We start from the raw sequence: 27,500 nt of genomic DNA on the forward strand, positions 1-27,500 counted from the left end.
TCTCTCTCTCTCTCTCTCTCTCTCTCTCTCTCTCTCTCTCTCTCTCTCTCTCTCTCTCTCTCTCTCTTCTTCATTCTTTTCTTGTGTGTGTGTGTGTGTGTGTGTGTGTGTATGTCACTTGATCAGAGAGTTCCGGACACAGTGTCAGACCAACCCCTCGCATCAGACTCCTGTCCATCGGGAAATGCCATCATGCAGTCGCGACCTTGGGATCACGGGCCCTAAAATGACTTAAATTTTAGCACAGCCACCATTTTTACATCACCGCGGCCGCAAAAGACCTTCAGAACCGTTTTGAAGCGAGCGAGTTCCGCGAGATGAAAGCGAAATACACACGTGAAACCCAAATAAACACGGGTGATTGACTCCTTGACGGGTGCGAGCCGCCTATATGGACCAGCTTTTTTGTGTGTGTGGCTCTCTCCCCGTATTTATACTTCACTCGGCGTGGCGGCTGGCCGGGGTCTCCTTCGCTTTATCATTTGTTTACGTATGCGTGCGTTCGGGGGAGGGGAGGGGAAGGGAGAAGAGGGTGGGGGGCATGCACATACAGGACATCCGCATGTGTTCCTTCTGAGAATAGGAGGAGGATAATAACATGGGGAAAGGTACGTTGAGTGTGTATAGATCTGTTTGTCGAGGATTTGTTTAATGTCTCCTTAAGCAGTTTAGCGCTGTTTACACCCTTAGCATTGTTCCCGCGGTTATCTTGTCTTACAGAAGCTTCGGTCTTGGGTGGCCTCGAGGAAAGTAAATTAACATTAGTTATATATTCTTATTTCGGGTAAGTTATGCATAAAATCCGACTATTAAATAAATCGGAATGTTAGATTTAAGATTCCATTTCATTTCTATAATCGGTTCTATGCATTTCCAAACCCATAAGTGGAAAAAAAATGTAATAGTAGACTTAGAAACGGGTAAAAGGCTTTGATGCTAGGGTTCGCGGCCCATGTTAGACCCGGCGGTTCCTGGTTCATGTGAGGGTCCTCTTGTAACCCTGACGCGGCGGCGCCCTTTGGCTAGACCACAGGGAGAGGGAGGAGAACGATGGAGAAAAGAGGGAGAGAAAAGAGATCAGGTGAGGGAGAAAGGGTTTTGAGAGGCGGGGTGACTGGGAGAGCGAACTGCACATGCACACGAAAACGTACACGCGCACACATACACGCGCGCGCATACACATACACGCACAAACAAACATATACAAAGAGAGAGAGAGAGAGAGAGAGAATGTGTAATGAAAGTCAGACAAACAGACAGACAAAGACCATAGACACTCGAGAAGGAGAGTATAATCGCCGAGGAACAAGGACAACAATCAAACTCTACGCACGACCACAGCCGCCGCAAGAAGGGCGACCTTGTGCGCGGGCGTCAGTTCAAGACGTTCCTGTCATGCTCCATATCAGCTGATCGGCCGCGAAATCTGGCCCGGTCTCGCATTACAGCCTGGGAGAACCTGCCATGGCCTCGCGGGTTCGGGGTCTCTCGTGGGGTCGTCTCTCTCGTGGGGTCGTCCCTCTCGTAGGGTCGCATCTCTCGTGGAGTCGTCTCTCTCGTGGGGTCGTTCCTCTCGTAGGGTCGCATCCCTCGTGGAGTCGTCTCTGTCGTGGGGTCGTCTCTCACGTGGGGTCGTTTCTCTCGTGAGGTCTTACGAAGGGGGTCAGGATGTTTCTTTTATGTTATGGTGCTTGGATTCTCTTAATATTAGTTAATTAAAGTAAAAGGGAATATATTGGTGCATATTTCAGGTAAGAACGATTTAACAAACGACTGTGTGTGTGTGTGTGTGTGTGTGTGTGTGTGTGTGTGTGTGTGTGTGTGAGTGTGTTTCTTTCTTTCTTTGTTTTTTTCCCGAATCATGTAATGGGTTTTTTAGGGGTTATTATTAGCTGAAGCGGCAGTGATGGCTATATCCGAGGTCAGTGAGGGGAGAGGTCACGCGTGTGGGATGACGGCTTGGCTTTTACCCTCATCATTACGCGGGCCGAAGATTAGACGAGGGGTCCCTGAGGGCTCATTAGGAGGAGAGCTGTCGACCGGGGCGCCCCTCCCTCTTCTCTTCCCACTCTCCCCTCTCCCCCTCTTCCCTCACTTCTCTTCTCCCCTCTCCCCTCATTTCATTCCCTATTCCCCCTCGACCCACTTTTCCTCATCCATTTCCCACTCCCCTTTCATCCCCTTCCCGCTCTCCCCTCTCATCCCTCTCCCCACTCAACTCTCACCCCCCTCATCCCTTCCTCACTACCCCCTTCCCACTAACCCCCCCCCCCCCGGTTCTGTTTCCGAGCCACCTGCCGTTGGCCTGAAAAAGGGATTTTCTCGTTTTTATTTCTTTACGTATCTTTTTTTCTTTCTTTTTTCTTTTTCTTTTTTCTTTTTTCTTTCTTTTCGTTATAATCTTAGAATGGTAGGTTTCCTAACCTCGCGGGAAATTTCTTGTTTAGAGGATGTATTTTGTGAAGGCGGGTGGTAAGATATTCTCTCTCTCTCTCTCTCTCTCTCTCTCTCTCTCTCTCTCTCTCTCTCTCTTCTCTCTCTCTCTCTCTCTCTCTCTCTCACTAACTAATTCTCTTTCTCACGCTCACTCACTTACTCATTCTCTCTCACTCTTTCACTCACTCACTTATTCTCTCTCTCTCTCACTTACTCATGCTCTCTCTCTCTCTCTCTCTCTCTCTCTCTCTCTCTCTCTCTCTCTCTCTCTCTCTCTCTCTCTCTCTCTCTCTCTCTCTCTCTCATACTCACTTACTTATTCTCTCTCTCTCTCCCAAATTAAAATAAGCAGAAAGGTGAAAAAAATCCCCACCGGTTATAACTCATCCTCAGAGCTGAGATGAGCTGAATGTCACGCACCTGTTAAGCCTGAAGGAGGAATGAGTAACAGAGGCTATTTCTTTTTGCTTGTCAAGCCCTTGGACCAGTTGCAGCGGGCGCCCACGGGGGGGGGGGGTCTCGATCTGTCTTTTCGCCTTAAAAAGGTGGTTCGCTGCCGGAATCTGCGGACGTTTTCTGTCGGTTCTGAAAAGAAAAAAGGAGTAAAAAAAAAAATGCGCGATTTGTGGTTTGGGTTAATTGCAGGTTTTGGGGGGAGGGAAGAAGGAGGAGGGGGAGGGGAGGAAGAAGAAGAAGAAGAAAAAGAAAAAGAAGAGGAGGAGGGCGAAGAGGGAGAGGAGGAGAAGGTGGGGAAAGAGGAGGGCGAAGAGGAAGAGGAGGAGGAGGGCGAAGAGGAAGAGGAGGAGGAGGGCGAGGAGGAAGAGGAGGAGGAGGAGTGGGGGAAGTGGGAGGGCATAGGTATAGTGTTACCTGGCGCGTCTGACCACCGCCACGCGTCTCGGATTCTGATGGACAGTGGCCCCTCAACACTTCTTATCCGAGTGACGAATTCTCGGACTGAAATTTAAAGTCCGCTGTGTCTTTTTAATGGTGGGGGGATGGAGGGGGGGGGTTGTTGCACTTGTTCGTTTGTCCCTTGGTTGTGCTGGGGTTTGGGTGGGTTGTTAGAATTTACTGTTTGTTTATCTATTTCTCTCTCTCTCTCTCTCTCTTACACACACACACACACACACACACACACTGATAAATGTACTGATAAATTATTTTTCCATGTGTTCGTGTTTCTCTCTCTCTCTCTCTCTCTCTCTCTCTCTCTCTCTCTCTCTCTCTCTCTCTCTCTCTCTCTCTCTCTCTCTCTCTCTCTCTCTCTCTCTCTCTCTCTCTCTCCCCTCCCACCTCTCTCTCTCTCTCTCTCTCTCTCTCTCTCTCTCTCTCTCTCTCTCTCTCTTTCTTTCTCTCCGCGCTGGCCTTGGCTTCGGAACATGTTTGTTACCTGTGATTAATGACAAGGGTAAGGCGAGAACTACCTGGACGTTGCGAAGGCCAGCAAACAATAACCTTCCTCGGCCAGCCGGGACTCGGAATTATTCATATTTTCCCTCGTTTCGCCTCCTTCTAAACGCCTTCGTTAATAACCAAGCGACCCGTTGATTTGTCGACTGACGCGCCCTCCGTCTTCTCCGCTCGTCGACGTCGTATTTCACAGGTTCAGTGCGTTTTCTGGTCTTCGATAATGGTTCTTATTTAAATTGGATGCTCTGTGGTTCCTTTGGGGTCATCTTTAGGCATTTAGAATTTCTGTTGTTATTGTTGATTCTTGTTGTTATTGTTATTCTCATTATTATTATTATAGTTGATGTCATTTGGGTTCTGTCTAGGCCTAATCTCTCCCCACTCGCGTGTAATTACTCGAGCAACAAGCAGGGCGGGATCAGTCGCGGGCGGGCGGAGGGGCGTGACAGCGCATTCGGCGGGGCGGAGTGGGAGGGGCGTAGGCGTCCGTGACAGAGAACTCGGCCGTCTCGTTCACGGCGCCCACTTCGCCCCCCCTCCCCCTCCTTTCCCCCTCCGCCCACCCGTCCGCCCGTGCTTAGTGGGGGCGTGATAAAGTGTTCCGGTCCTTGGAGGCGCTGGTGAAGGCTACTTTCATGCTGGTGCATATATGGCGTCTGGGTTCCGTGGGAGAGGGGAGGGGAGGGGGGGGGGGAAGGGACATGGGGTGGAAAGGAGAGAGAGGGAGGGGGAGAGGCGTGGGAGAAGAGAAAGAGAGGGGGAGAATGGGGGAGGGAGGGAGAGGAAGGGAGAAGGGAGAGAGGGAATGGGAGGGGAGGGGGGAGGAAAGGAAAGGGAGGGTGAGGGGCGTGGAGGAAGGGAAAGGGAGAGGGGAGGGGCGTGGGGGAGGGAGGGGAGGCCGCCTTTCTTTGTGATGTATTTGGGGGAACCGAGTGGCAGCCGGAGAGAGAGAGAAAAAAAAATTGGATGCTTCATCGAGTGGGATTTTACACTTTTTTCTCTCTGCTTCTTTCACTCTTTTTTTTTCTCTCTCTTTGTAATTTTCTTTCTGTGGTTATTATGCTGTTGTTCGCTTGTTCTCTTTATTTGTTATGCGTGTGTGTGTGTGTGTGTGTGTGCGTATGTGTGTTTGCCCGTGTGTATTTGTGCGTGTGTTTTGTGTGTGTGTGTGTGTGTGTGTGTGTGTGTCTGTCTGTGTGTATTTGTGTGGTGGGTGTGTGTGCGTGATTATGAATGTGTGAATGTGAGTCTGTCTGTGTGTATGTGGTCATAAATCTGCGGGAAAAGTAAGGGTGGACCATAGTAAGGACCGAGGGAACAATGGACACCTTCACCTCAATTTCCATTCATTCATGAACAAACTCACTCGCCCGAGAATCAACAAATCGACATTATTATTTCCTTTGCCGTAATTAGTATCTGATATCGCCTTCAGGTAGTCTTCTTTTGCGTCTTCTTGGCTTTATTTACTACGAATCTTTATTCTTTTTGTTTATTATATTTTTTTTTAGTTCGATATCGCTGTGAAGTGGAGGAGGTGACGCAGGTGGACCATGTCACCGGGGCACAACAGACGCCGCCCCCGCCATGGCCAGTCACCCTCCTCCCTCTGTTCTCGAAACGGGGATACTTGGCTGACCGATAAACAGAGTGCACGTTTAATCGCACTGGGACGTTTGCATTAGTGTCCTACGGAATTGCGTTTTTTTTAGAGAGAGAGGAGAGTTTTGAAAATTGCTGTTTGGTTTTGTCTTGGTGGAGAAGTGAAGAAAAAGGGTAATGTTGCATTTTCTGGGAAATGTTTCTTCCGTTCTGTCTCTTGCTGGCGTGATGATGATAGGCAGGTGGCCGGTTGTGATAGCAAGCCACCCACGACCCACGCCTGTGCTCCTGGTGGATGTGGGCGTAATCGATGTCGAGAGAGGTCGTTACCGAACTGCTGAATGTGCATAATACACTCATAGACTTGCATTATAGTATAATAGAGTAGTAAATGTTTATATTGAAGTATGGAATGATTTACAGCAAAGTACCATCCCTTTCCGCTGTCCGCGATACGCACCTCCGGGGGGAGGTGCGTAGTCCACCCCCTGAGCTCGGGGCTGTGTATGTGCTCGTGCGTAATCCCATATATTCTAATCCCGTGTAATCCCCCGGGATGGAGTCTGGAGGTGCGGGTAAATGGACAAAATAGCCTAAGTGTTGCAAATCCCCAGTCATGGCGGCGTCTGAGACTTAGCCATCGTTCTTTTTCTCTCTGCTTTTTCCCCTTAACGCCAGAGCGGCGCCTTACCCCGCCCCCCCCCCCACCAGACGCTAGCAGGGGAAGGGAAGGGGGGGAGGGGTGGGAGGGGTAATCTACCTTCCTGCTCCCGCATCCCCCCTTCTCTCATTCCCATACTCGTTTGTCTGTGAGCACCCGTCATCATCCACTTCCCATCCCCTTACCTAGTATTCCCTTCCATTCGCTCCCCTTCGCAGGAACTTCCCTCTTACCCAGCCTCACTTACCTTTCCTCCCTTTGCTTCTCCCTTACCCCTTGCCCAGGACGTAACTCCTTCTCGCCATTACCCAACACACACTCGCCTCTCATCCCACCAGCTTCCCCACGAGACGCCACTCAACCCTTCCCCACTCCCATACTCAACCCCTCTTAGATCCCCGACACGCACTTGTTCTCTTCCCAGGCCTCCCCAATAGACGTTATCCTCCCCCTCCCTCCCCTGCCCCCACAACTATCACACTTGCCTCTCCTCCCCGACCTCCTCACCTGGCCGCTACCCCTCTCTCTCTCTCTCGCCCTACCCCACACCCGACACACCTCTCCTCCCCTCCCCCTCTCCCCACATACCCGCACCCCTTCCCCGCTTCCCCTTCTCAAGCACCTGAGTCGTCTCGATAGAGGGAAAATACCCGGACGAGAAGGCGATCCGATTAACGGCTTTCGGAGGCGGTTCTTGATTCGATCAGGGCGCCTCGTCCGGCTGGCGTCCTCGGATTGATGGCGCCCGTGAGAGGCTGAGAGACCGGGTTTGTACGTCTGTACATCTCGTTATTTATTAATGTATTAATTTATGCATTCTCGTTCCCGGATCGAAGGTTTGTGAGTCGCTGGTGTTTTGAGAATGATGTCATGGACCTACGGGTTTTACGGGCATTTACCATGAAGTTTTCAAGTGATTCAAAGGAGCGAGCTCGCGTATCCACGCAAACAACGGGAATGCGTTGTATATTTGGGCTTAACGGTGCCGATGGTGCTCCCTGCTTCTGTTTACGTGCGTTTATTTGTGCGCAGATATTAGGGTTGTGCTTCGCGGGGAGGAGGAACGGAGAGGATTGTTCTGTTTAGAGTAGCGTTGTTGATATTCAGCAAGGGAGGTGTTAATCTTGCCTTCAGTCCCTGCCTCGCGAGCTTCAGAAACGTTGCCAGACGAGGCTTCACGGGAGGATAAGCGTTACCACAAATCACACCGAAGGTACAAGCAACGCGGGGGTGAAGCAGCCAGCCATGTGTCTTCAGCCATCACGATTATGTCAGGTTTAACAAATCAGCCCCGCAATTGTTCTATCACAGCGCCCCCGCCCGGAGATTTATGTCGTCTCGTTCGTTGGGCCGGGGTTACAGCGGTGTGACAGCCCCCCTCCCCCTTACTCCTCTCCTGTCCCCTTCCCTCTCTCCCTCCCGTTATTTATTGAGTGGCCGTCTGTGTATTGCCCTCCCCTGGTGGTGGGTCCGACCGGTAAATCATTGGCAAGTGTTAACTAGGAAATTACCAACTGTCTTGTTGTCCTAATAAGTGTTGAGGAGCTGAATAAGGTGATGAAAAGGAGTCGTTGCTAATCCCTAAATTTGTTTGTTTTCGGTCTGAAATTTCCACTGTAAGGTCACGTGAAGGACAAGGGTTCAAGTGGTTTGTAGTTTGTCCCCGTCTGTAGGATAAATTCAGCACTGCCCGACAGAGGATTAGCGCCCAGTGATGCGAGAGAAATGTCAGGCGTTAACTAGAGAGTAATTTGCAGATGAGAAATGTTCAGTTCATCACCAGCCTATTAGTCGTGAGAAAATCTACTTAATATATGGGAACATGTTTCGCTCCTACATTATTATTTTTCATTCTTGTTTTTTTTTTTTGTTTTTTTTTTTCCTGGGCGTTATTAAGATTCTAAAACGGACTTGTACACAGCCTCAATTCTACCCTTGGTTTATATTTCTCCCTCGCCCGACGGGGCTGAGAGGCTAGGCATCAGGGCCAGGCAGACCCGACCCTCTGAGGCGAAGGTGCAGACTCTTTTTGCATTCCTGATGTATCTGGAGATAAGAATTAGATTAATGAAAAGAGACAAGATGGTTGATAACGCTTTCAATCGCCTCAGTGGTTCCTCAGACGTCAAGGGGGTAGAAGAGACGGGGAGGCTGCGGCGCCCCCTTCCTCTCCGATGATGCGCCCGTCGTTGATGCTGAGCCGGACTTATCACGCAAATCATAATAATGTGATGCTCAGAGATGAATATATTTTTCTATTAGGATCTTGGCTCATAAAATATGCTGTGAGGGTTGCGACGATAAATATTATGAATGAGATTTTTTTTTCTTATCTTTGTTTATGTTTAGGTACAACAGAATTAAATTTTCGAATGGCTGTGGTAGTGTATTACTCTGATCTTGGGTATTGTGTAACTATTTAACTAGAAATTACTGAAATACCTAATTAGGTAACCAGAATATGTTTCCAGAGGGGACTCACCCGAAGGTATTAGGACAACCGGGAAAATCAAAACGATTTTTCTCTACAAAAACAAAACTAACAAATTAACATATCCATCTTCTCCCCCCCCCCCTTCCCCATACCCCACCTAGCCACCGCCCGCTATCTCTCACGTGTCCAGCAGGTGAACAAAGAACATTGACTATGAACACCGCGTGAGTTCCGTTGCAAACAGAAGAGACAGAGAAACCTTATCTCGAGTGAGAGATTTTGGTCCGTTATCATACCAAACTTTGCTTTCGCTTTGCATTCCGTGACTCGTAGCGGGAGGCGGGGGAGCGGACGGGTAGGTTAGCGGGTGGGTGGGTGGGTCGGGGAAGGGTGGGCGTGACGGCATTGTTTACTTAGAGGAGAGGAGAGAAGTGTGGCGAGCTTGTGTGGTCAAGTGGGTTAGCCATTGCACACTTTGCGGATATTTATAGTGATGTATGTATGTCCCGCCATCAACTTATTATGTGCACTTGCTCTGAGTTGGTCCGTTATCGCCGCGTCGCTTGACAGTCGTACTGGCGTCTAGTCTTCAAACGTCGGTTAACGATATAAGTCAGGTGTATTACCAATCATAGAGGAATGTTCTCGGTTGAGTTTGGCGGCGGCGATGGTGACCGTCAGTGATTCAAGTAGCCATGACGCGCCACGACTTTTTCTAGTGGAAATGAGCAGCTGACGCCTCTATCGGGATGGATCTGACACTGATACGCCAGCCGGGAGGGCATTCGGCTGACGAAAACCGTGATTGGGCCTGACAGTGCCCCCGATGCCCCTAATATAAGAAATTGGAGACACGCTTTTCTAAGTGCTTGTGTGTGTCTGTGTCTGTGTGTGTGTGCCCGCGCGTGTGTGTGTGTGTGTATGCGTGTACATGTGCGTTTGCGTGTGTGTGTGTGTGTGTGTGTGTGTGTGTGTGTGTGTGTGTGTGTGTGTGTGTGTGTGTGTGTGCGCGTGCGCGTGCTTGCATGTAAAAAGGCATGTAAGGCTGCTGGCTGGCAGCCGCCCTCCATATCTGAGCCGGGTTTTTGTGCGCGATCAGTCACAGGTGTCGGATTATCAGACAATGGCGGGATCGAGAGCCTGAGTAGCGCGTGCGGCTTAACTCGGCGATCATCCGCTGTCGCTTTTCAAAGGACGTTAAATCTGGACCTTTGTGCATGGGGGTTATCGCGCTGGAATCGGCGCGGCCACCGCAGTGATATGCACGGCGCGTCTCCATAGGGTCGCTTTTTATAAATGGTCGAGCTGATTGATCGTAAATTTCGTGTGCCCAAAGATAGCGTCTCATGGAAGTCAAATGGCGCTAAACGTCATGACGCGACGCCCGCGATATTTAGAACCGGCGCTGCCTCGCCGCCCGCTTCGCCTGTGCCGCCCTATTTGTCTTGAGCTCGTAAATGCAAAGACGCTTTATGGGTTTTGCTAAACTGCGGGCGAGAAGGAGCGAGGAGGCGAGGCTCCCGGGCGAGTTCGAAGCGGACCTTGCGATATCGTGAACAGAGATTATTCGGCCGACCTGTCATCCGAGATTAGGCTCCGGGGCAAGACAGGGCCAAACACAATAGCAGTAGTTACTCCCTCAAGAAGCCATTCGAGAGGCGAAGGGCTGGGCTTTGTCCGGCTTTGCATTCCGCAATCCGTTGATGATTTGTATAGCACCCTTAATCTAAAGTTGTCGTGACCGTTTTATCGTAGAGTATTCACGTCTTAGCGAAACTTAACGACACGTCTTTCTTCGATTGCAGGTCAGGTGTTTTACCAAGATTTGCTGAACCAGAGAGAGGCGCTGGCGACGGGGGAGGGGCCCCAGCAGGACGACATGAGCTACCTTGGCTATTCTGTGGCCACGGGGGAGTTCAGCGGCGACGGCGAGGAAGACCTGGCGGTGGGGATGCCCCGGGGCAATAACCTGACGGGCCAGGTAGTAGTGTTCGACCACCGCCTCAACATCCTCTACAATATTACGGGTCGCCAGGTAAGTCTTGCAGTTCGAGGTGATGTAACCACCATTTAGAGAAAGTCTGTTACGCTGTTTTTTTTTTTTGCCTAGTATATTTTTAATCAGTATATCGTCCGGGGTGTAGATTTTTGGAGGTACTTTAATCTCTTAACTTGCATTTACCTCGTAGATCGGTTCCTACTTCGGCTACTCCGTCACTGTCCTCGACGCCAACGGAGACGGTCTCGACGACGTGGCGGTGGGCGCGCCCTGGTACACGGACCCAGCGGCTTCCACGGACTTCGAGGTGGGGTCGGTGTCGGTCTACACGCAGACGCAGCAGGTGAGCGAATCTCCCACTTATTTTCCTTCATGTTTGGGACGTATTTTCTTCGGCAAATAGCGTCACGTTAATATGCTTCCCATGTGACGATTTATATTGTTTTTAATTTATACTTTTGACTGACAATTCGTCCTCTCTCTCTCTCTCCCCGCAGCGTAACTTCCAGCTCTCCGTCCAGCTGATGGGCGACCGGTCCAGGAGTCACTTCGGGCTGTCCCTGGCGGCCCTGGGCGACCTCAACCGCGACGGCTACGGGGATCTGGCGGTGGGCGCCCCGTACGCCGGCGAAGCAGCTCGGGGCGGCGTCTACATTTTCCTCGGGGGACCAAAAGGCCTGGCCAAGACTCCCTCTCAGGTTGGTAAAGCTGTTGTCGGGTTATCTTGAGGTGCGACACCTTATTTAAATTGGTTTGGCTATTTTTTTTTTTCATTGTATAATACATTTGTAGTTAATCGATCATCTCGCCTGTCATTGCCTCAGGTACTTTTGGCGGAAGAATTAACGCAGGTGAACATCGCCACCTTCGGATGGGCGCTCTCAGCGGGGGAAGACCTGGACGGAAACGAGTATCCCGACCTGACGGTGGGCGCCTACGACACCAACAAAGTCGCTGTCTTCCGCACGCGACCTGTTGTGCAGGTCAAGGCCGAAATAAAGTAAGTCCGACCGTCTGAAACTTTAGCTAGAACGTACGTACATGTCTTGGCTAATTTTGCATACATTCGCCAAAATCTCGCTCGTTCTCACCAGCATTGCTCCTCAGTTTCAGCGGCAGGAGCGGCATCATCGACCTAGACCAGCAGGGCTGTTCCCTTCAGGACGGCACCAACGTCCCGTGTGTGGCCCTTCAGTATTGTCTCACATACTCGGGGCACGGCGTTCCAAAGGACCTCTGTGAGTATATCTGCTTCCCTATGTGGCTCTTTGTATGGGTTGATTTGGGCATGTGCGTGTGTCGGAGTGAGAATGAAAGTGGCTCTATTGTTACCCTGATGACGTCATTGTTAATGTTCGTTGTATCACGGGATTATAAATCTTTCCATTCACGTGAAGATTTTCATCGACGGGTGCCAGCTGGGCCGTCGTGCGCACAAACACAGCCTTATATACAAATGCATTCTTCCTTTCGTATAACAAGCCTTAAGCAAAAGATCATGAACGAAAAGCTTCATATTCAAAGAACCGGTAACTACACACCTCTAAGTCAATACCTAACACGCTCGGGAAAAAAAAAAAAAAAAAAAAAACTTCGATAATCGTTGGCGACGGAGATTCTTCCCGAAACTTCCCGGCTTCCCTTATGCCAGAACACGTTGAGCCTTGTCATTAGGGTTGAAGGATGTGCGAGTTAGCGAGGACCGTTGTGTCGAGCGGCTGGCTGCTGACTCCTTATGAGGCTGAGACGGCTGTGGAGGTGCCCGTCAGCCTAATAGCATGGCGCTCTGTGGTGAGCGTTGATTTGCGGGGGAAGAGAGACGGGGATGGGGGGAGCCAGGGAAAGAGGGAGAAAGAGAGGGGGCAGAAAAGGAGAGTGGGAGAGTGGAGCAGAGAGAGAGAAAGAGAGGGAAGCAGAAAGAGAGAAAGAGGGCAGAAAGGGGAGAAAAGGGAAGGAGGAGAGAGAGAGAGAGAGAGGAAGAAAGTGAGAGAGACAGACAAAGGCTAGGAGAATGGTATTTTCAGTAGGTGATCCCAGTTCTAATTGCAGTGATAGTTTTAGATGTAATGATCAGGTTTGTAGGCGCAGTGCAGCCATAATCACGAGTACAAACACTTGCTTGTTGTGATGGTGATTGCGGCGGTCGTAAAAGCGGCCAGAAAGACAGCGGTTGTTCTTAGTCCCTTTCTTTTCTCATTCTTAAGACTTCTTTTCTCATTCTTAAGTCTTCTTTTCTCTTATTTAAGACTTCTTTTCTCTTTCTTAAGACTCTTCCGAAAAAAAAGTGAGCGCTGAAGCTTGTAATTGCGGTGCTGGTCGTCTTTAATTGTTACTTGTGGTGTTAGATGTTGCAAAGATCGCATGACATGAGCTTTGCGAGGGATCCGAGGGGTAAGGGACGCGGAGAGGGAGGGTTAGTATAATAATTCTTTGCTGAAATTTAGTATGCCTTCCCCTCACGACCTAGAATTAAACAACGAGTCCATCTGGTAATAAAAATTAAGTAAAAAAAAAAATAGTGTGACGTTTAATATTGCAAATGTAGCGAGTGTCTCAACGCAAGACGGTGATACGATCGGCCTTTCGTCCGATTATTTGCGAAGTTGCAAAATAGGAATCCTGCAAAACCCGCATCTCGTGCTGAAGATGTTAGCATAGTATTTTTGCCCCGATAGCCGGTGACGCAACGAACCTGACCTTTCCGTCGGTTTCCTGGTGGCGCTTTAGGCCGCGGCGGAGGACTCACGCTGGGGCAAAACAAGGCTTAGTCACGTCTGCGAAAGGGGAACATGATAAAAGATTATTATTGCTCAGCGCCTTGTGCGTTGCGATTGTGCAAGGAATGTGGCCGCGTGTCTTCATTAACAAAAAAGAAGTTGGACATTATATTTCAACACGTGATAGTGGCTCGATATTTTTTTTCTTTTCTTTCTCTTTCTTTATTTTTCTCTCTCTCTTCTCTCTCACAGTACACCTTTCGTAACAACGTCCAACTTAGACCAAGTATTTCGTCCTTTCCACAAATATTCCACAAATACACCCGTTACCCCCGACGTCTGAATCACAAAACAACGAAGCCCCGCTTGAGTTTCGCCAAACAAATGAACCGCCGCCGTCCACTTGCGTCCAGCCGATGGCGAGCCTCAAGTGGTGTGTAACTTATTGATGCTAAATGTTTGGCCGCGCTTCGGTTCGTAAATAGAAGCGGGTAGACTGCGTGCTGGCGCGCTGGGGCAAGGCGAGGCAAGGGGAAAGGAAGGGAAGGGATTATCTTTACGGTTCAGATGAAGCTTTTATGGCGCATGTTATGAATGGTGGATGATCTCGAGGTTTTAATGACAGATGAGGAGTCTGACGTTTATGGTTTGGTTGTGAATAGCGAGCCTTTGTGCCACAGACGCATAAAAAAAGACAATCTCAAACCGGGCGAGTATGTTTAGGGGTATACACATGCGATTGTGTCACAGCCGATTTCTAGTCCTGATATGATTGTTGAATTTAGACTGATGCGGGCTTTTTTGTTTGTTGTGGTGTTGTTGTGTGATTATGAATGATCCCTTTGCTGTGAATAAACAATACTATTGCCAGTTTGGGAATTTTTTTCCACTCTTTTTTTACCTATTTTTTTTATCTCCCTCGTAGCTGTAGAAGTGTCCTTGAAACTGGACCGACAGGCTGAGTTGTCGCCTCGCATGTTCTTCCTCGAGAAGGAGAAGCACTCGGTCTCCAACTCGACCATCGAACTCAGGAAGTCCGTCAAGGGATGCAAATCCGTGTACACCTATATCACCGTAAGTATTTTAGCTTCATTTCTTACGTCCTATTCCTTTTCTTCTTCTTTTTCTTCTTTCTTCTTCTTTTTCTTTTTCTTCTTCTTCTTCTTTTTGGTTTAGTATTTTGATCAATTGGTTTTCACGATAAACAAACACCATCCGTCAAAGAGGTGAGGGATTCTACAGCAGACTCATTTCCCGAAAGAGACTTAAATGGCAAAATCTATTGGGTGATCTTTGCCGTGATTGATGGCTTTTTTGTGACACCGTTGCCATTTTGATGTTCTTGTTCGCGAGATGATCCATCATCAGCTGGACTCCCCCCCCCCCTCCCCTTGACTCTCCTTTCACGTGTCCCTCTCGGGCCGTTGCCTCCCCTCTTACCCGCTTCCCTCCTCTCGCCCTCATTACCTCCCCTTTTCCTAATGACCGAACCACCCCGCCGTCATCTCCCCGCCCCTGGCTCTCTCACCTGCCTCTCAACACGTTAGCACCTCCGCCTTCTCTCTCCCTCCTTCCTTTCCCTTCTTTCTCATTCTTCACCCTCCCCTTCTCTCTCGCCTTCCTTTCCCTTCTGTTCCTCCTCCGTTTCCCTCTCTCCCTCCTTCCTTTCCCCTCTCTCCCTCCTCCCTTTCCCTTCTCATCCTCCTCCCTTTCCCCCTCTCCCTCCTTTTCCCTTCTCTCCTTCCCTTTCCCTCTCCCCCTTCTCACTTCTCCCGCTTCTCCTCCCCCCAGAGCGACCCCCGGGATAAGCTGACGCCCCTGGAAGCGGAGATGCACTACCGCCTGACGGAGGGCCGGCCCCGCGTCCCCCGCGAAGTGCTGCGCGCGATGCTGGCTCCTCCGGCGTCGGGCGAGCGAGAGGCGTCGCGCACCACCATCTACATCAAGAACAACTGCGGGGAGGACAACGTCTGCGTGCCGGACCTCAAGACGCGGGTCAAGACGTAAGTAGGCCTCCAAGGCGCTCTCAGACCTTCAATTTTTCATGCGATTTGGTCATGTAAGGTTGTTTCGCGGGTCCTTGGGAGGGGCGTTAGCCTATCCAGCGCCCGGTGTAATGACGGCGTTCGTGTCTGGTCAAAATACCCCTTAGTTTGTAGAAATCAAGATGGAGTGCATTTAGACACGTAAGCCGGGCGCTGGGTAGGGAAAAATGGGATTTAACTAATGCTACCTCGCCATTTGCACGCTCTTCTTTACAATTTTTTTTCACCGTCAAACGAAAGGGAACGAAAAGAGGTGGACGATCAATGAGCAGTCATCCATTTGAATTGCAAAGCAGTAAGCTGCCACAGTGCACTGAATGGGCGAGCCTGGCGTTTTTTTTTTCTTTCATTTTCTTTTTTCTCTTTTGTAACTCGCGTTTTTTTTTTTTTTTTTTTTTTTTTTTTTTTTTTTATAAATATATTTTTAGATTTTTGTTTTTATTTGTTAGTTTTTCTTTTCTTTTCTTTTCTTTTAAAGATATAAAACACAAACATTTTCTTTCTTATCTTCTTGTTTTTTGTCGTTTCTTTTTCTACGCTCGGCGCGCTTCCTAGAATTACTTGAGAAACCAAAATATGCCTAATTTGTATGTAACAAGCTGCTTGTTTACACAACGTCCGAGCAAGGGGTGAAGTAGAGTGGCGTAGATACACTTGAGCTTTGAATAAATAAGCGATGTTTTGGCATAATGAAACGCACATCTCTCATTGGATTTCCCGATCTCCTTTCCCGCCATCTCTGTGCGTCGTTTATCTTTGGCCCGTTATTTTATCTCCCTCTGTCTCTGCTTTCCATTCTTCTTCGCCATCTCTCCCATACCTCGGCCGTCATTAAAGGTTTTTATACTCGCAGATGTTGCGGGGATCGCTAACCTGTGGGATCCGAACGCTTAAACGTCCGTTACGCCGGTGATACGATCCGCTGTTTGTGGCGAAGTTGATCCTCATTTGTTTTATTGCTCAGTTGGCAGCTTTTTACCTCCTGGCTGTTTAGGCGATCACACCTTTGCGTGGATAGGCCGTTTTATGGACGGCAATTCCCGCTCGCATTTCTCCCGCTAATTGCAAATGGCTAATGGAAGCGAAAATCGTCCGGTTAATATTCCTCCTTTTTGTGACGCGAGCTCACTCTGGCACAATCCCCGACCCGCCATTGTTTCGAGTAAATGGTCTTTTGTTTTGCGGCAAGTGTGCGTATTTGGTGACGTATCTCGGCGCCATATCTCGACACCGTCGTTTAAAGAGCGTCTTTGAGGGGTTCCTGTTGCCGTGATGCGGTCGTTGTCGTTTTATCATTTATTTTGTTTTGTTTACTGAGCTAAGTGACATTGTTTAGGGGGAGACTGCCTATTCCTTGCAGTCTGGGTGGTCGTTGTATCCTCTTTTCACTGTGGTTAGTGTCTATGTAAGAGGAATGGCGGACGAGGAATTATTAGCAATCTCGCATGTCTATTTTCTTTTCTTTTTTGCTCTCTCTTCCCACGATTCCTCTGTTTATCTATCTACCTATCTGTCTATCCATCTATCTATTTCATCTCTGCCTCTCTCTCCTCTCCTCCCTTCCCTCTCATTTCTCTCCTCTCCCCCTCTCTTTTCTCTCCTCTTCTCTCCTCTCATCCTCTCTTTTCTCTCCTCTCCTCTCCTCTCTCTTCTCTCCTCTCCACCCTCTCTTTCCTCTCTCTCCCACCTCCGCCGTTCTTTTCCACCCCTCTTTACTACCCCCCCCCCCTGCAGGGTCCATTATGCCCGTCCCGCATCGTTCCATATTTATGTCCGTCAACCATATTAACATAACCGTATTGACCTTGCAAACGACATTGATCTAGTCCCTTATAAATATATAGAAAATAAAAATCTATCGCCTCCCATCTGTCCTTCGCTTGGGAATGTACGTAGCCGGATTTTGTGCGAGTTATAGCTTAGATTACAGTGTGTGTTTGATGTATTTTGGATATTTAGATCTATGGTGGCTGTTTCGGTTTGTTTTATTCTCCGAAATGCTTTAATAACTTGGTTTTAAATGTTCCACTTTCGTCCACTACCTCCGACATGTACTTAGCATACGAGGTCAAGGGGAGGTCATACAGTGTTGGCTCCTGAAGTAGGTCACATCTGCCCTCTTCCTTTCCCCTCGTTGGAGCAGAGTGAATGCGTTACCATGCAAACGTCTTTTTCACCGTTAAGCCAAACAGCCGGTCATTTGCTTGTAGTTAGCTTTGGTTATTTGCGTGTTGGAAACTAGTTTATGCGTTTAGAATTATTGAGAAATTATATTTTGGTTTGATATGTATATTTCTCTGTTGATTTTGCAACAAAGGAATGCAAGAAACTGCATATGGAGACGAGGCCACACAACACTTGACAATGAGCGACACTCAGCACTGAACCCTCGCTAACGCCCCGGCTTCCCCTCGTTAACCTTCGCTCTTTCCCATTATCAATAGTGTCATCAGGATTTTGTAGACGCTCGTGTGTGTGTGTGTGTGTGTGTGTGTGTTTGTGTGTAAGAGACAGGCGACAGACGGACCAGAGAAAGGGAAAAACGTATGTGTGTGTGTGTGTGTTTGTGTGTGAGAGGCAGGCGACAGACGGACAGAGAAAGGGGAAGACAGACACAGAAGGCGAGAGACATAGAAAGACAGACAAGCAACAGAGCCAGTGTCTGTTTGTTCTTCACCTTGCCATGCAGAGGCATTGCCCTGACATCCGATAGTGGGCAGGGGAGGGGAAGGGGCAAGGGAAGCGCCCGCCATACAAGGCAAAGGTGATACTCTGATCTGTCTAACCTGCCTGTCACTACAGGTACTGGCGAAGCTCAAAGACATGGGTTGGTCTTTCGTGTGACAAAGAAAAATCCTTTGTTAATGTTATTTAAAACTATCAGACTTTTACTAAGTCGTTATTTTAGATGTGTTGCAAAAAAATAGTCCAAGAAATGGAGATCTCTTAGCGGAAATGTTTTATGAAGAACAAGAAAGAAAAAGTAGAAACCAGGGGTGTGCGAATGGCCATGTGGTCCATGCTGCTTATTATACAGGACCATGATGCAGAAGGCGAGTGGCCAGCGTCGCCACTATGAAACTTTCATGAACTGACCCCAGAGCCCGGGTTTTCACGCGGCAGCACCCACTCACGTTGCTGGTTAAGGAGGGGGTGTGCGATAGGACTTTGCCGTGATGTGACTCTCTCTTCTTCTCTCCTCTCTCTCTCTCTCTCTCTCTCTCTCTCTCTCTCTCTCTCTCTCTCTCTCTCTCTCTCTCTCTCTCTCTCTCTCTCTCTCTCTCTCTCTCTCTCTCAGTATATGTATCAATCCTGCATTAATCGTAGATAACTTTCCATCAAACTATCTATCTGTTTTATCTTTCATTTTAAACCCTACTCCCCTCCCCTGTCTCTCTCACGCATACATTCCCCTCACTGGTTATCAATCTCCATCTATCTCCATCCATCTATCGATCTATCCCCCACCTTCTGCCAGGGGAACATTCCTTCAGTGCCATGGATTTCGCGTGCCGGGCCTGTTTTGTGCCCAAGAGGATGACTTACTGGAAGGTTATGTTAATGTTAATGCCAGGTTGACGCGGCAGGCCTTCTATGGTCTTCGATCCCGGACTGATGACGGTTACATTACGCAAAGGTCTGAAGGACTACAGGTTCCTACAGGCTGGGATGTCGAAATTCTTCGATCTGTGACATTCTTCTACATTCTCTTAGACTTGGGGGTTCCCACTGCCTCTTTCTCTTGTCTTGTCTCGTCTTTTTCTTCTCTCGTCTCTCTCTCCCTCTCTCTCTCCTCTCCTCTCCTCCCAATCCTCCCTTTCTCCGTCTCTCTCTATCTCTTTCCCTCCCTCTCCTTTTCCCTTTCTTTCTGTCTTCTCTCTCTCTCTCTCTCTCTCTCTCTCTCTCTCTCTCTCTCTCTCTCTCTCTCTCTCTCTCTCTCTCTCTCTCTCTCTCTCTCTCTCCTTCTCTCTCTCTCCTTCTCTCTCTCTCCTTCTCTCTCTCTCTCCTTCTCTCTCTCTCTCTCCCTAGAAACGTTTGTTTTTTCCCTCCTCCGGCTGACAATGAAGCCGTCAACTGCGCCGGGCCGAGCGATCTCGTTAATCCTGGGCTGCCCTGTGTGTTATCTTAGAGATCAGTGAGTAGGCCTACAGTAGAGTCGCGCGTCCCACACTGTGTTATAAGTCAGAGAGATGTTTTGCTTCTCGCTCAGATAGAAATGAGGAGTGAGGGCTGGAGGGGGGGGAAGGGGGGAGGGAGGGAGCCTGGTGGTGTGAAGGAAGACAGACAGGCAGGCGAGAGGGACACGTTTGATGTCTGGGAAGTCTTTGTTTGAGTAACTCACACACACACACACACACACACACACACACACACACACACACACACACACACACACACACACACACACACACACACACACACACACACATACACACACACATACACACACACACACACACAGAAATAGAGAGAGAGAGAGAGAGAGAGAGAGAGAGAGAGAGAGAGAGAGAGAGAGAGAGAGAGAGGCGGGTGGAGAGAAAGAGAAAGTGAAGAAAGAAAAAAAGAGAGAAGGAAACAGAGAAGAAAGAGAGAGAGAAAAAAAACATACAGACCGAGAAGAAAGAGAAAGAGAAAGAAAAAAAAAGACGTAGAAAGTAGATGCAGATGAGGAGCGCAGTTTGCTTTGGACAGCTGACAGGCACAGGCGGTATGTTGACGAGGTATTGCGAACTTACGTTAACGAGACCTAGATGCTACCTTTGGGATTTATCGCCGGCTGGATCGGGTGTTGCCCTTACGTTTTTACTTCTGTTTATTCTTGTTCTTTGTGGTTCCTCCTTCTTATTTTATTTTTCTTTCTTCTTTTTTCTACTCTCTCTCTCTCTTTCTCATTCTCCTTCTCTTTTTTATTCATCATTTTCTTCTTTCTTTTTCTACTTCTTTCTCATTTGTCTCTTGTTCTTCTTCTTCTTCTTCTTCTTCTTCTTCATCTCCTTCTTCTTCTTCCTCTTCTCTCTAGCAACGAGAACATCTTTAGACTCTCCTTCTTTGGCAATTTTTTTCCCTCCAGTCTTGTCCCTCTCAACACCACGGTATGAGTAAACGTTTTCTCTTATCATTATTATTAACTGACACGAGAGGCTGGACACAATAGAGGTAATTATGCAAACGTTTTTTTTTTTCTTCTTCTTCTTCTTCATCTTCTTCTTCTTCTTCTTCTTGTTCTTCTTCTTGGTTAACAGCTTCAGATAATGAAACAGGCTGTTTACGAAAGCAGAGGGGCGGCTGCATTGACGCTCGACGGAAGACCAACCTGTCGGTGGGCGATATCTTGGGTCTTTTAGGGAGCTGCCACCGATGATTAATGGCCTGAGGAAGATGAAGAAGACGTGTAGAGCTGCGGGTGTGTCAGGGGTGGGTTGCGTGCGGCACGTGCGTGTGGCAGCCCAGTGCCCCGCCCTCGTCTTCCTCTCTTCTCTCTCTCTTCTCTTTCTCTCTTCTCTTTTGTCTCTGCTTTTCTATCTTCTCTTTCTTCTTGTGTCTTTTCTTTTCTCTCTCTCGTCTGTTTTCTCTCTCTCTCTCTCTCTCTTCTCTCTTCTCTCTTCTCTCTCTCTCTCTCTCTCTCTTCTCTCTCTCTCTCTCTCTCTCTCTCTCTCTCTCTCTCCCTCTCTCTCCCTCTCCTTCTCTCTCCCTCTCTCCCTCTCCTTCTCTCTCCCTCTCCTTCTCTCTCCCTCTCTCTCTCCTCTCTCTCTCTCTCTCTCTCTCTTTCTTTCTTTCTTTCTTTCTCTCCCTCCCCCTCCCTTCTCCCTCTCCGTTGTTTCTCACCCTGTCCTCTTCTTTTTCCTATTCCTCTCATGCACCACCTCCACACTAATAGATGGCACGGAAATCATCAGTGACACCCCCTCAGCCATGCCATATTTAGGCACACATCGTGGGTATTCAGTATTAATAAGGCATAAAGCTTTGAGTCATCATAGCCAGTCCCATTATCGACGGTCTCGTGTATAAGGGATGACGGACTTCGCGACTTCCAAGTACGGTCGAGCCTCATCGTTAGTGAGACAACCGTCGCCGTCGTGGTGCTGGGTCATTAGCGCACGGCGAAAACTTGGGTTGTTGTTGTACGTTAGTTGAGTTAATGCAGCAGGGAAAAAAAAGAGAGAGAAAAAGAAAGCCGCCCCATAATATAGATCTCATTGACACCTCAATTGATCTTTATCTGAAGACTAACGAGACAGAAGAAAATGTGTCGGATACCGAGTGTCTCTCCTTTTGGCAGCTGTGAATCAGACTGGCGATTGTCGTAGATTTCACGGTGGTCGGATTTTGGCGCCGGGAACGGATCTGACACTTTTAGCGGGAGATCGGTGTTAATTAATTGGTTGCCGGTATCTGATTTTTGTTTTTGTTTTTTCTTTTTTACTGAGAGATCCTTGATGTCGATAAAAATCATGTGTATATTTTTTGTAGTAGATAGATTTGGGATATTGGTTTTGCTTGATGTGTCTCTTTAATCGGGGAATTAGTTAAAAGTTCGTGAGGATTTTTTTTTTTCTCTTTTCCTTCTTATTCATTGTTATTATTATTATTATTATTATTATTATTATTATTATTATTATTATTTGTCTTTCTTCTCCTTCTTCTTCATCTTCTTCCTCTTCCTCTTCATCCTCATCTTCCTTGAATAATGCAATTCGCTATTCGCGAGTTAATGCTTCACCGTGATTTCCGTTTGTCTGCAGCGACTTTGACGAGTACGTGCTTGGCTCCCGCGACAACCTGGTGCTGATGACGAGCCTGAGCAACGAGGGCGAGGACTCGTTCCAGACGAAGCTGCACGTGCGTGTCCCCAGAGGAGTCACCTTCAGCAAGTTCCTGGTGACGTCCAGCACCGCGGAGGACGTCACCCCCATCTGCTCGGCGCTCACCAGAGAGGAGGATGAGCAGGTGAGTTCAGGAGACGAGGGAATTTTTTAGGGGAATGTGTTTACAAGTAGATAGCTATACAGAGAGATAGATATAGATTGAAAGATATAGATAGATAAATATTTGGCATATGTGTGATACGGAGGAAAGACAGGGTGAATCTGGTGGACAGTCCTCTTCAATTTCCCCCTTTGCCGCGAATTGCAGGTGGTATGCGACATGGGCAATCCGCTGCCCTCCGGGAAGGAAATTGCCCTGCAGCTGGTGTTCCAACCCAACCCCGAGGCCATCGTCAGCGCCCGCCTCACGGTCCTCCCCTTCAACGTGACGGCCACCTCGACCAACGAGGAGCTCCACGGGACCGAGCGGGACAATCACGTCATGAAGGAACTGCAGGTCACCGTCAGGAGCGACATCGACATCAAGGGGTAAGTCGGAGACGAGCATCAAGGCGCGAGTCACGTGGGTGTTTTATAATGCGTCGTGAAGGCGACAAGCGTCACGGCGAAAGTGAACACTGGCCTGTGTTGATTCCAGAATCTCGTGGCCGGACGGCGCCTTCGACTACAACGCCTCCCGCTTCGGCGTGGGGCTGCTTGGCGAGGGCGAGCAAGTGAGCCACGACTGGCAGGTCGGCCCGGAGGTGACCCACGTCTACGACGTCAACAACCAGGGGCCGTCGGACCTCCCGCAGGCCCAGATATTCCTCCTGTGGCCCACCAGGACGCTCGGGGGCGACCCGCTGCTCTACCTGCTGGAAGAACCCGACGTGTCGTCCGAGGCTGTCTGCCACTCCATCCCCGACGTCAACTACCTGGGGCTCACGGTATGTGTTGTAGGCCTCTCTCTCTCTCTCTCTCTCTCTCTCTCTCTCTCTCTCTCTCTCTCTCTCTCTCTCTCTCTCTCTCTCTCTCTCTCTCTCTCTCTCTCTTTCTGTGTATTTCGTATTTTGTCTTCACATTCAGATTCTAACATTGCGCAAAAGTTAAAACCCATGCCGACTGTTGACCACAGGTGGCGGAAGCGACGTACGACCATCTGGTAACGGCGCCCGAGCTGGCAGCTCAGGTGGGCAGCTCCTTCCTCCATGTGACCGAAGAAAGCGCAGCGCTTCACGCCAAGCACCGGACGCGCCACGGCCATCGCCTGAGGAGGAGCCAGAGGCGGCGCCTGGAGGACGAGCTGTCCTGCGGCCCGACCAACTGCACCCGCGTGATGTGCACGGTGTCGCCCTTCAGAGCCAAGTCCAACATCATCATCCGCGTGCGATCCCGCCTCTGGGTGGACACCATCGAAAAGGTAAGCGGAACGCAGGGGAGTCCGGGTCTGGTGCTTGTAAAGACGGTCGTTTGCCTCACATTATTATCATCTGATTTTGGACGTCTCTAAACCTTCTTTCTCTTGCACCAACAGCTGGGACGGTCCGAGGTGAAGATCACGTCGCGCCTGGTGATCGCCGGAATGGGCATGGCGGAGGAGGATGAGGCGGGGCCGAGCTGGGGCGACGTGGAGCAGCTGTGGGCGGGCACGGTGACCACGCTGGTGCGGACGGGCCCGGAGGAGCACGTGCGCTCCCTCAAGTGGGTGGTGATCGTGGGCAGCATCCTCGCCGGCCTGTTGCTACTGGCTCTCCTCAGTGCCATTCTCTGGGCGGTGAGTGTCACAAAGACCATCGCGTTCGTTCACAGTATGAAATATGAGCGTGGTTTCTAGGATTATATTTCCCATACGATTTCCCGCGTGACAAAACGCATGAATACTTATTGTTTCTCGCTTTTTCTCCGCCAGCTGGGCTTCTTCAAGAGGAAGCGGCCTCAGGACAAGTCGGACTCCGAGCCCCTCAACGGCAACGGCTTCTACAGCAACGGCAAGTCGTGAGGGTCGCCGCCCCCGCGGAGAGGAACCCCGGCAGAAGTGACGCCTCGTGCCCTTCGCGCCGCGTGCTGCACTTGAAACCGTTCGCCGTGTAATGTGCAACTGAAACAGAGCTTTAATCGGGAGTTTTGGGTGTGCATTGCAACATAGACGGGAAAAAAAATAAAGAGAAAGATGATGAGTATGTTAACAATGTGTGGAACTGACCGTACCTCCCGTTCGAGGCGAAAGTGTAAATATATAGAGCCTCCCACCTATCCGATCATGCTTCATTTTCAAGGTGTTTGAAGTTACCGTCACTTTAGCATTAAGTGTACCGTGTGCTCAAAAGTGCCATATTAGCTCCTTCAGTCACTGCTTTTTGTGCCTTATATGTTGCTTGAAAATATTTTCCTGTTATTTCTAGGACCGTGGATAATATTCGGACAATCTGGTCACCAAAAGTGCAATTTCTGTGTGCATGTGACTGCCATGATGCATTTAAAAGGCGTGTTGAATCGGGTGATTGACTCGTCTAATTTGATATAATATAGAGTAGCGTAGCTGTTAAATAAGTGCTAAGGTTGAGTACTTAAAATGTGAGCTGACGTCCGCATTGTTTCTGTAAATAAGCCTAGTGGAATGAAGTCTTAGTCATATTGATGTAATTTTCCTTGTAAAAAACAAACAAACGTTATATATATATGAATATGAATCATGTAGATAATTATGCAACCGCTTCGTGGCCCTAACTCGTGTCAAACGCAGAGAGAGAGAGAAAGATAATCGAGATGAAACAAGTTACGTGATGGCTAATGGTAGAGGGAACTTTAGAGGCTTAGCAAATGTCGACATTCCTGTGTTGGATATTCGAGGAAAATGAGAGAAATGAAAATTAAAGAATGACCCTCGTGTGTAAGGAAAATGTGTATGTGAAAATGAGTAGTTACAGTTATCTCTATAGAACTTGTTATCTTGGTAAGATTGTTTCTTACTGATTACTGTTAACTAGCCAACGATCTCGTCAGCATACACGCCTGGTTCATCCCTCACGAACACTGCCCACACGAGCTTAGGAGCGAAGATGCGTTATTTGGACTGAGGCCAAAACAGTAGGGCCTCCATTCCTAATACTGTGATTGTGTATATATATTTTTTTACAGTTAATTTCCACGATTTATTCCCAATTCAGCGGAGGAATGGGTTATTTTACTCGACCGTGTTTTGTACATATGAATGTTTATGTGCTTTTGGTTTGCAATAGGTATCACTGATGTCACTTTTTTTGCCTAAATGAATAAACACATGATTCCTATTGTGATTCCAGTGTAGTATTTATAGGGAAACCGCATTGTGTGCCATGAACAACATTCACCAAGAAGATACATTTCATTAACTGTTCAGATCTTATTAAGGTAGATTTTTAATGGGCTATTTGTAGTTGACTTTGTTACATGAAGTACTTGTAGGTTAAGGCAACAATGATTATTTGAATCTCATCAAGTTGTGTTCTAGTCAATTTCCATTATTTGTCTACTTACAATACCCATACTTAGTTGTAGATTGTCCACTATTCTCTTTTCCCGGGAATGATAGCGCACGTTTCGGTAGGAAAAATGTGAATCTCGAGTGAACATATTGTTCGTAGTTCTGCCGTTGTGCTGTTCCTTGGTGCTTCGTTCAAGGAGGCGCCGGGATTACTGATCATATTACTGGTCGGGTTTTTTTTACTTTCTTTTTTTGTTATCCTTTTAAGCTTATAGAGAATACGTATTCTTCTTTTTCTTGTTATTTTATAACCTTACCAGATTTCTTTCTTTATGTGGGATGTATGCTTATTTGTCTTTCTTTACGTGATGTGTTCATTAGAGAAACGAGGATAAAAGTGATGTAAAAAATATTCATAGGTGGAGACAGCTGTTCATTAGAAATAGTAAATTGGTGTTTTGTGTAAATTAAAAGAGTATTCAGTTGAATTTAGCCACTAGGATGTATACATGACTCGTTTTATGTATAGGCAAAAGTGTCTTGGGAGTGAAAAGTACGCGGCGTAACATAAAAGGTGTCAGATTTGTATTGTATTGTCTATCTTCAAATAATTTCCCAAGCGTCTTAAACCACTCTCGACGCAGGTATTGTCACAAACAAAGATCTCCCAATTTTCCTAACAAATCACATGAATCTCATGTTTCAAATACCACGAAATGTTAACCCATGTATCCAGAGCTCTCTTTATCTTGTTATAAAAGGTTAGATCTGTGAATCTGATGTGCCATGTCCTCTCGCATGGTTGAATGGAGAGACGGTGAATGTTAATATTACTTAACGTTGTGTATGCTGTCCGTGTATCGACTTGACAATCGTGTGTGCCTTACGAAATCCGAATAAAACTACTATCCTAATACATGTGTTTAGAGTAAACCTGTTTTATACATCTTGAGTTTTTCCATGAATAGGTAAGATTTTATATATATGTGTGTGTGTGATATATTATATGTATATGATATACATACCAATATATATTTTATTATTATTATTATTATTATTATTTCACATACACACACACATACGTATATAAGTATATATACGCATACAGACAGAAATATATATATATATATATATATATATATATACACATGTAGATACATACATATACACACACAGAACATTGTTTCAATGTTCGGGGGGAAATGTATTGTTCACGGGACGAGTGGTGTTGCAACCACCATACTAAATATATTATAATCCGAAGCGACGGCGGAAAACGAGGCAGCCCGTCGTTCCACAGCGGAAGGAAGGGAGAGGCAGAATAAGTGGTGGGCGGTGGCGAGTAATTATAAAGTAACTGTTAATTAAATCTTGTGAAATTACGTAAATAGGACCAAGGGAGAGAAAGAGAGAGAGAGAGAGAGCGGGAGGAACAAAAACGGATAATAAGATACGTTAATAGGGCCAAGAGAGAGAGAGATACAGACAGACACAGAGAGAGAGATACTGACAGACACACATAGAGAGATACAGACAGACACAGAGAGAGATACAGACAGACACATAGAGAGATACAGACAGACACAGAGAGAGATACAGACAGACACAGAGAGAGAGATACAGACAAATAGAGAAAGAGAGATGCAGACAGACAGACAGACAGAGAGAGATATAGAAAGAGAGAGAGAGAGAGAGCGGGAGGATCAAATACAGAGAATCGACTATGAAGGCGATAGGAACCTATAATATTTTCCGGTGATGTTTTAAATGCAAACGGTGCAGTCATTCACATCCGGTTTCCTGAGCGACGGTCATAAATATCTACTCTGTCTATCGGTAGTTTTACTGATTAGAATTAATCATCATCTCTTTGTTGCGTTTATAGGATACTTCATAATAACACATAAGTATTCTTGTGAGA

The 27,500-nt window shown here is 47.8% G+C and overlaps 1 protein-coding gene across 1 annotated transcript in view; it reads left to right on the plus strand.

Annotated features, from left to right (window-relative positions):
• Window positions 1-26,493, plus strand: part of LOC119583816 (integrin alpha-PS2-like) — a 99,188-nt gene extending 72,695 nt beyond the window's left edge. The window contains exons 7-19 of the mRNA XM_037932521.1: window positions 10,352-10,581; window positions 10,736-10,888; window positions 11,043-11,243; window positions 11,370-11,545; window positions 11,653-11,783; window positions 14,188-14,336; window positions 15,054-15,265; window positions 22,054-22,258; window positions 22,445-22,665; window positions 22,775-23,063; window positions 23,252-23,536; window positions 23,651-23,890; window positions 24,026-26,493. Of these exons, the coding sequence (XP_037788449.1) occupies window positions 10,352-10,581; window positions 10,736-10,888; window positions 11,043-11,243; window positions 11,370-11,545; window positions 11,653-11,783; window positions 14,188-14,336; window positions 15,054-15,265; window positions 22,054-22,258; window positions 22,445-22,665; window positions 22,775-23,063; window positions 23,252-23,536; window positions 23,651-23,890; window positions 24,026-24,115 (2,582 nt within the window). The 3' untranslated portion in view covers window positions 24,116-26,493. The remainder of the gene's footprint in view (window positions 1-10,351; window positions 10,582-10,735; window positions 10,889-11,042; window positions 11,244-11,369; window positions 11,546-11,652; window positions 11,784-14,187; window positions 14,337-15,053; window positions 15,266-22,053; window positions 22,259-22,444; window positions 22,666-22,774; window positions 23,064-23,251; window positions 23,537-23,650; window positions 23,891-24,025) is intronic.
• The last annotated feature ends 1,007 nt before the right edge of the window (window positions 26,494-27,500 follow it).

Source organism: Penaeus monodon, chromosome 17 (genome assembly GCF_015228065.2).
Source record: "Penaeus monodon isolate SGIC_2016 chromosome 17, NSTDA_Pmon_1, whole genome shotgun sequence".
In the NCBI taxonomy this organism is placed as follows: domain Eukaryota; kingdom Metazoa; phylum Arthropoda; class Malacostraca; order Decapoda; family Penaeidae; genus Penaeus; species Penaeus monodon.